Source organism: Eurypyga helias, unplaced genomic scaffold, assembly GCF_000690775.1.
Source record: "Eurypyga helias isolate BGI_N326 unplaced genomic scaffold, ASM69077v1 scaffold9316, whole genome shotgun sequence".
Taxonomy (NCBI): Eukaryota; Metazoa; Chordata; class Aves; order Eurypygiformes; family Eurypygidae; genus Eurypyga; species Eurypyga helias.
The window spans coordinates 10489-19124 of record NW_010254629.1 but is presented as its reverse complement, the minus strand read 5'-3'; the positions used below and the strand labels follow the sequence as shown (position 1 = coordinate 19124).

Genomic DNA, 8636 nt, shown 5'->3' with positions numbered 1-8636 from the left:
GTCTACAACTCCCTGAAAGGAGGGTCCAGAGGGAGGGGGGTTGGTCTCTTCTCCCAAGTGACAAGATAAGAGGAAACATCCTCAAGTTGCACCAGGGGAGGGTTAGGTTGGATATTAGGGAAAATGTCTTCCCAGAAAGGTCTGTGAGGCACTGGAACGAGCTGCCCAGGGAGGTGGTGGAGTCACCATCCCTGGACGGATTTAAAAGACATGTGGACAAGGCGCTGAGGGACATGGTTTAGTGGGGGTAAGAGCAGTGCTGGGTTAAAGGTTGGACTTGGTGATCTTAAAGGTCTATTCCACCGTAAAAGATTCTATGATCAGTTGATGTGTACCATCAGCCCACCGCCTGGAGATGATCCTTGTAGGTCCCTTCCAACCAAACAATTCTATTCTATGCTAATTACCATGCCCACAAAACACTTCCCCAGTAATTCCCTTCCGCAGGGAAAGACTCACTCTACAGATGAGTGGTCCTTGCCCTCCCACTGGCAGTGGGACAGGGAGTTGAGATATGGACAAAGAACTGTCCCCAAAGACTGTTGGACACCAGTAATTCGGGTGAGGCAGATGGCAGTTTCTTGGTCGCTGCTCACCACCCTAATGAACAAACACCAAAACAAATCACAGGAGTTTGACAGCTCCTCTCGGGCAGGTGTTGGATCTTCTGCCAGAGGGTCTGTTACTCAACTGGATGGTGGAATCCAATTCAGATTTAAGTGCATCCAGTAATTACTAGTATTTGTTTAGATTTACATCTTTTTGAGCAGCATACAAAGTGACTGAGAAATAAACCTGCTTATTAACAGATTGAAATGCCGAGCGTCCCTGCAGTGCATGTGAAAATGAATTTACCTCCCGTACAGCTCAAGAAGGCAGGAAACCGCCAGAAAACAGCACCTCAAATAACCTAGCAAGCTCCAGAGAAGAGGACGATGGACATGAGGCACGTACACGAAATGCCACGATTTTCATTCACCTGGCGAACAGGATTTCTGCGGTGACATTACCCAATTACACAAGACAGCAACGTTTGCTCAAGTCACTCATCCTGCAAGGGAGACAGCCCTTCCCTCCCTGCTCTTCCCAAAGAACCCCAGCTCAGAAAGCACAAAACGGTGACAATTCTTAAAGCCAGACCAAGACGCACTGGGTGGTCACGTAGTAAGTCAGGAAGCTTTCCGTATCAGCCTCCTTTTAAGGACAGAACCGTCACGTCGCACACTCAACCCAACGCTCAGCATCAAAAGCCTACACATACATCCTCTCCGCAGCCCGGCGGGCAACGCTTCACAGATGACAAGCGGGGATTAAAGACGCAAATATTGATCTGGAGCCAATGCAGATGCGAAGGGAGCACGCAACAATCAACACTGACTCAGACTTCAATTAATACAACAAAACCGCCACGGGTCTCATTCGGAAGGGTGCCGAGCAGCGGCAACCGCCTGCCTTCCGAGGCCTAGAGACGCTTGGAGCTCCTCAGAAAGCAGCGCATTGCAGGTACGCGTCCCTCCAACCCACATCAAAGGGAACAGCAATAAAAACATGGCACTGGCAAAGGAAATAACTCCAATAACCTTGGAGAGGCAGAAAATAAATCATTTTTAAGTGCTGGAAATAATAGCAAATAGGATTAACGTGATTATTTTCTGTTGTGATCTACCATGGAGATCCAAGACTATGGATTATGTGATTTTCATGCGGTGAAAAAAACCATCCCCACGTCCCACAGGAATATTTGTACCGGGCGGAAGTCTGGATGAGAACATTAATTATTCACAAGTCAAAAATCAACAAATGGCAGTATATGTTGGCTCAAATGATTTGGCAAACGCGCTTTTAAAGACCTTTTCAATTAAGCCATTGCTTCAAAACTGTCATGGGGTTTCAGCTCCTGTTAATTGAACCGCATTATTAATATTCACGGTTACACATGGAGGTTGCCTTTACCTCATTCATACACCTGGCTTACGTCGTCCTGGATAAACACAGGCATGTTCAGCTTCAAAATACTAACATCAAGTATTGCTTGTTTTGGGGGGAAAAAAAAACTCAAAAATAAAAGAGCCCTTTGCTAGTGCTACAAGAGTCGAAGTGCTGAGAGGGCTGCAGCGTGGCAGCATGAAGGGGCACGAAACGGAAGAACCTCCTGGACCACATTTTCTACCAGGACACATTTTTCAGTAGATTCCACATCTCTCCCGGCTATTTAAAACCTGAACCGCCTCCAGCATCTGAAAGCAGTGTGGGAGGTTTGAATGCACGGCTAGAGGGGAAACCACAGAGTAATCCCCCAAATGAACACAACGATATAGAAATAAATAAGCTTTTATTTTTATGACCCGCTCACTCACTTTGTTATTGCAGGTAGGTGTGCAACAACGGTACAAACCAACCTGGCTGTCAATCAAATGGCTGCAAACACACCGCTATGTCAGGCTATTATGCCCCTAATCATGCAAATCAGCATGTTATTAGCGAAATTACTGTGCTCAGTGGCCGCCTTCTTGTCCAGAAAGGACATCATTACCCTACTTAACTGGAAGGAGATGACCTGCAACGTCTTTCCTCCCAGCTCTGTACTGAAGATCTGCTTTTCCCTTGCTGGAAAAGCAGAAGGGGAATCCCAGCCTGGAGCCCGGCTAACTTGGGGGGCAGCAAGGAAAAGACATGTCCGATGCAGACAGCAAAACACACCCACAAAGATCAGAAAAGGCACCGCTCTCCCGCCTTCTCACGACCTCCGTGCAGAACCAAGGCGGGCAAGCTTAGGAGAAGTGCTCTGACTCCAGCTGACCTCCTCCAGACGAGCGAGCGTCGGGCGCGCTACTGAGCGCAAGGTCAGCAGCTGTGCTGCAGGAAAAGAAAGGGGACGGCACAACAGACCCGTACCAAATTACAGCCCGGTCGCGCGAGCAGAAGCCGTCGCGGCCAAGAGTTAACAGCGCTCAATATTTACCCAATGGTTTATTCATTGTGGCGACAGGAAAAGTCATCCCCTGTGTATCCTCAGCTCAGCAGGTCAACTGAGAAAAAGCCAAGGAAGTGTTTACTCATGCACTCTAATAAGAGTGATGAACGTTTCACACAAATAGAAACATTTCTGAAAGCAACTCATCTCTCCCTGGCTGATGAGTCTCTCAAACAAAACACGGTTTCATCAATATTCTGACTATGAGGAGAAAATATCTTTTTCTAGTAAATTCAAACATTCATCATCAAAAGAACACCGCTGCGCATCACCCAGGGCTGCATTCAGACAAACCGGGCACGGACTAAAGGGTCATGAGGAAGACGATACGTCAGCCCGGAAAAAGCCACGGAGAAACACCCAGGACTGGACTGTGCTTCCAACCAGACTGGATTGGGCACGAGAGCCAAATCCCCTCTCCTGCACAGAGACCCTCCCTGCTTCTTCTAACGCTATTCCACAGTCGGCCACCTGCCTGCGGTCCTGCGAGCCAAAATGCCTCCCAGAACGGCATCTGGGGAGTCAGAACTGACCACGAGGCTACAGCTGGGCTGCAACCGGGCCCCAGCCACTCCTCCTCTCTTCCAAAGACATTATCTTTATGCACATAAACTGGCGATAAGCTAGAAGACTCGTTAATTGAGCAGTTATGCTCATACAGGGATAAATTACTCCCTCTCCTGCAAGAGCATCCCCACTTCTGAACCTTGGGCTGCTCCCTCTATCCCGCAGTCCATCTGCCGTGGGCTGCTGCAAGCTTTCCAAGGCTGCACGCTCCAGCCTGGGAAACAGCGTTCTCTTAATTAAGCCCCCAGCAAAGCACACCGGCTCTAGAGCAGAATTCAGTCAACGAGCGAGGGGAACTTAATGACCATTGAGATTTTCCTGTGTCTAGTGAGGCCAAACACCCAGGGTCAAACCCCAGATAGAGGGAGAGGCCAGGAAGAGCGCTTTAACACCACAATTGCATTTCCGTGGCAAGCTGTAGGACCCTAAATAAAGCAGTTATTATGATGACAAGTATTTTGGGGAAGCAGCGGAGCTGTGAGTCCTATGGCTGGTTTGCCTCTGGCCACAACGGCAAAAGCAGGGAGGAGATCCAGAAAAGCACAGGCTCGGGGAATTCACCTGCTCCCGTCGTAACCACGCTTGAGCAGGCACTGCAGCTCGTAAGCTGAGTGCTTGCTGAGGAGTCCTGGGAAGAGAAAGCAGAATTCTTTCCAACGTCTAAAGGCAGACAGACACCAGCAGTGTGAAGGAGGCAGTACTGCGAGCCTAGTCCCCCCACTTCCCAAGTTCTAACAACTTTCCCTGCCTTCCTTGGGAAGCAGGTATATACAAAGCGCTTCGTTCCCCAGCAGCGTTAACTGGCCAACATCAGCAGGCCCCTGGCAAATCCCTACCTTGGCTTGGACGGCGTAAGAGGCCAGCAGGACAGAAGCTTCAGGAGGACAGTAGATCTTCTCATCCAAAATCTGCTTCTTCACCTGCAGAGCAGCAAAGGACATGTAACACACATTTAGCAGAGCAGTGAAAGCGTGACTGTCGCAGCAGATGGTTGCAGTTTGTTTGAACTCGAGCTGTCAAGCCCACAGTTCGCAATTTTCCTAACACTAAACCCAATTCAGGCCCAGGAAGTCTCTGGTGGGTCGGAAGGGAAGGGCTCAGGCACTCATGGGCCACCTTTTTCAGACAGCTTTGTGAGAAGAGCTAAATTTACACAAGAAAAACGGCAGAGCCTGTATCCCATTGCTAAAGGCAAGGGAGGGCGGAAAGTCAGGCATGTAAACACGGAGCTAAAACCTCTTAAGGCATAAGCTACGGATTGATACCATCTATACACAACACTAAATTAAAAAAGAAGTTTGCAGCTGAGTCTCTGAGCACACAAAGGTTTTGCTCTGGGATATTCAGGCCTCAGGATGAGTCAGTGCTCACCTGTGCTCGAGGCCAGCCCCTCCAATCCCACTGACAGCAAGGAGAGCCGCGGGTCGCCTTCGTGGCAGTGCTTTTAGCAGCCGGCAAAGCCCTGTGGACGCTCCCAGGAGAGCCAACGTGCAGCTCCCAAAAGCCACGGCTTTACGTTTCCTGGCTTCTGTGCATTAAAAAATTAAACCTGTCATGTTCGATATATTTTGGTTTTGCACACTTAATTTTCCTCAAAAAAGATAGGGAAAAAAGCATATGATTTCCTGGGAGACTTAAATGGATTGTCACAGAGATGCAGTAACATCAATTTGAATTTATAACATGCTCCGAGTCCTCAAAGTTGGTTACGACATAATCACAGAAGATATTCTCCTGCATTAAGATAAAAACAGGAGAGTTTACAAGCTTATGTGTGTTCCCATTTCCCACACACGTTTCAGGAGCCCAGGCTGCTCTCATCATCAGAAATCCTACTAGTTTAACTGCTTTTCCTCCCCAGTGTTCCTTTTCAGAGATGGCAACAACATTTTTCCTCATCAAGGATAAAGCCCATGGCAAATCGGACATTTAAAAATAACCCTAAGGAGACATGAGTGCACAAGACAGACCTTGGCAATCAACAGCAATATTTTGCCTTTACAGGTCCTTTAGCTTGAAGAACACAGATGAACTTTGGCAGAGTGAGGAGTAGCAAGAAGCTGGTGAGCTCGCTCTGACAGCTAGCTGAAAGGGCAGGGCACACTGAAGTCTACAGTGGCATCTCCAAGAGCATCCAAACCCAGGTTGCCTCTCCTCTGGTGTAACAAACATAAGAATGAGTGTCTCTCTTTATTTTTATAATTTATTCATTTTAGAAACGGCAAATTAACAGCCACAGAGCAGCTCCAACATCCCAGTAAGTACCCAGGGGTCTGACTACTCTACTCCCCGTAACGGCAGTCGACACAACCCTTTGTAGGAAACAGTTTCAGAAAACTGATGTCGTCTGAAAGAGCTCCTGTGATAGCAGCTCTTTGTTACCAGCCCTGCAGCATTGCTCCACAATGCCAGCTGAGCTGATTCCTCAGGACACAGAGTTTTGAAGCACGCTTTAAATAAAGATAAAAGCTTGAAGATGCGTTCACCACAGTCTGCAAACGCCTAACATAAGGGCACGTTACTGGGGCAGGCAGGACCGTTAGGTCTCCCCTTCTCCTCTGCTTTTGCCTATCAGTCTCTGACAGAGCCGTGCTACTGGGATTTCCTTCTGCTCCAGTTATTTGAAGGCTGTTTTGTGAAGAGGTGTGCGCTGCTGTACAGCTTGAACACAGAACAGGCTGGCTGCAGTCTGTTCTGGAGGATGAAATTCCCCTGCTTCACGTAACGACGCTATCGCGTACATGGGCAGCTGCCACCCCTCAGCAGGGCTGATATCCACACCCTGCGCAGAGGTGGACTCCAAGGCCGTGCGCGCCACTCGAGCCCACAACCGACAGATTCATCTTCCCTCGCTACCGCACGCTAACATTACAAATCACCTAATCGCTCCCGACAGCCAGTTTACGAGGTCTGCGAGCCTCATCCAAACCATGTTTGACCTATTTTGGGAAGTTTTTGTTGTTGAAGAGAACTCCCTTTTGCAGAGGTGTAAACAGAACGATGAGGATCCACACTCTGCTGACCAGCTTCCTGACCCTGAAACCTTCTCGCACTTCTGCTCATCTGGGCTGCACCTCCCTTGGGCTGGAACCCAGTGTATTGACACAGCTCCTACCTGGAGGAAGAACAAGTGCTGTGTGATTTCCTGGACCAGTTCCTCCTCTGCGTTCTCGGGATAAAATTTGGCCAGGAAATGAAAGGTGACGGGCTCCTCTGTTGGAACATCGTGATCCAGAACCTGTGGGATACAAGAGCCATTTGAACTAGTCCTTCCAGCTTCTTCAGCGCTCCGTCTCTTGGAGCCAAGACACAGTTCCCTTCTGTTCAGATCAGCACATCTTTTGTCAAGCATTTTAGACATCTACAACAGACAAACCAACCTAAGTAGTTCAGACACCAGTTAAAAAAAGAACACAAACAAACATTTCTGACACTCCTAAAGATGCAAGAAAACAAACAAGGCAGAAACAAACAGCATGCAAAATGAGACAGCAAAGGCTGATCCCGATCTGCTGTGCGCACGTCGCCTGTTCTGAACCTCACAGAGCGATGCAACATCCTGCTACGCCACCATCTGACTTTCCCTGCACTGCCTCCTCTTGCATTTCAGCCTTGTCCCTCACGACCTCTCTACTGTGCTGGCACCATCCAGTTCAAACTCGCCTTAGCTTCAACCCCTGGCATGACACGCGCAACACACAGACCTCCCTCACAGTCTCAATGACCGTCTGGTTTCAGTGTGACATCCTTTGGATGCAAATAGAACTGCAACTATCACCTCTCTAACCCACCCCTCAGCAACCTGGAGGTGTTTGGAAAACATTTCCTCCCTTATATCCATCTCCTCTTCACCCCTCTGGTTTTCCTCCTCCCTAGCTCCTTGTCCATCTCAACAACAAAAGAAGCCAAGATGCAACTTCACCAACTGCTAAAGGTTTTGTCATTCAGGGGCAAAGAAGGGAGACTTTTAGGTTTTATGTTAATCACCGGAAAGCCCAGCATGACTGTCTCCCAGAATGCCTCAAGGGGATTCAGCGTGCACAGTTTGAGGCTTCACAGCTCCGAAGGAGCTGGGGTGGGATATCTCTGCCCAGTTTGACTTAGAGATGTCACAGGGATAAGATTTAAATACACTTCACCCAGTTCACATCGATCCCACACCTAACACGACCTCGGGCACACAAAGAAAGAGGAAAGTACATTCTCCTTTGTCACCCCACACCACCGCTCAAGGGAAGTTTGGTTCCAACCTTCTTGTCCATTTTGAGCCAAGCCACCGTGTCCTTGATAGTGTACTGAAGCCCGAAGAACCAGGTTTCTCGGAGTCCTAGTGTCCTGCATACTAGATCGAACAGGTCCTTCCCTTTCCACTTCACCTGCAGGAAAGCAAAGAGGAAGCAGAGTTATAAAGGTGGATTTCAGAACTGCATCTCTGTTCAACTAAACCCACTCTTTTTTCACCTCACAAGGTCTTTGAGAGTGCGGAGAAGGCATCTGGTACAGATGATAATCCTAACCAAGCATACTATGTCCTTTCATCTGACCTCATCTGCAGATCACCTAGCAGGAAAGAGATGTGATTTCCCTCCTCCCAAAAATGACCATGCCCCCTGTTTCTTCCTCTAGCAACCTACCGACTCTCAACAGAGGACCTGGAGGGTCCATTTAGGTTCCTTTTGAGCCATGCACTGCCACGAGGAGCCTGCTTCCAGCAAGAAATAAAAATCACTCCTAACTGCCCCTTTAGTGCCTTTACTGTCTCTCCCCATAGCCCCAGGAAGCCCTGCACAGGCTCCAGCATTGGCAACGGGGTTTCAGAGACAAGGGCATAACAGAAATCAGAGTGAAATGACCTCTGTAGGAAGCGTGTTCATCCCGAGCTACCAACCCTGCACACGTGAAAGGGAAAAAGAGCTCAGGAAAAAAGTAATTATCACTGAAGTCAGCAGTTCTCTCGAAGCACATTTTGATAGAGTCAAACCCCATTTTCTGCTGAAAATGTTAGTGACAAAAGCAGCTCAGGAGCAAAGAAAATTGGTCCTGCTCAAAGACCATGTCCTTTGAGCAATCTTGCAGCTGCATCTATGTTGTTCCT

The 8636-nt window shown here is 48.5% G+C and overlaps 1 protein-coding gene across 1 annotated transcript; it reads right to left on the bottom strand.

Annotated features, from left to right (window-relative positions):
• Positions 1-4377: 4377 nt before the first annotated feature.
• Positions 4378-7917, bottom strand: LOC104510726 (merlin-like; the record flags this gene model as incomplete). Its single annotated transcript, XM_010153062.1, has 3 exons — positions 4378-4461; positions 6657-6779; positions 7792-7917. Coding segments are annotated over 3 exons (333 nt in total), but the record flags the coding sequence as incomplete, so codon positions are not given.
• Between the last annotated feature and the right edge of the window lie 719 nt (positions 7918-8636).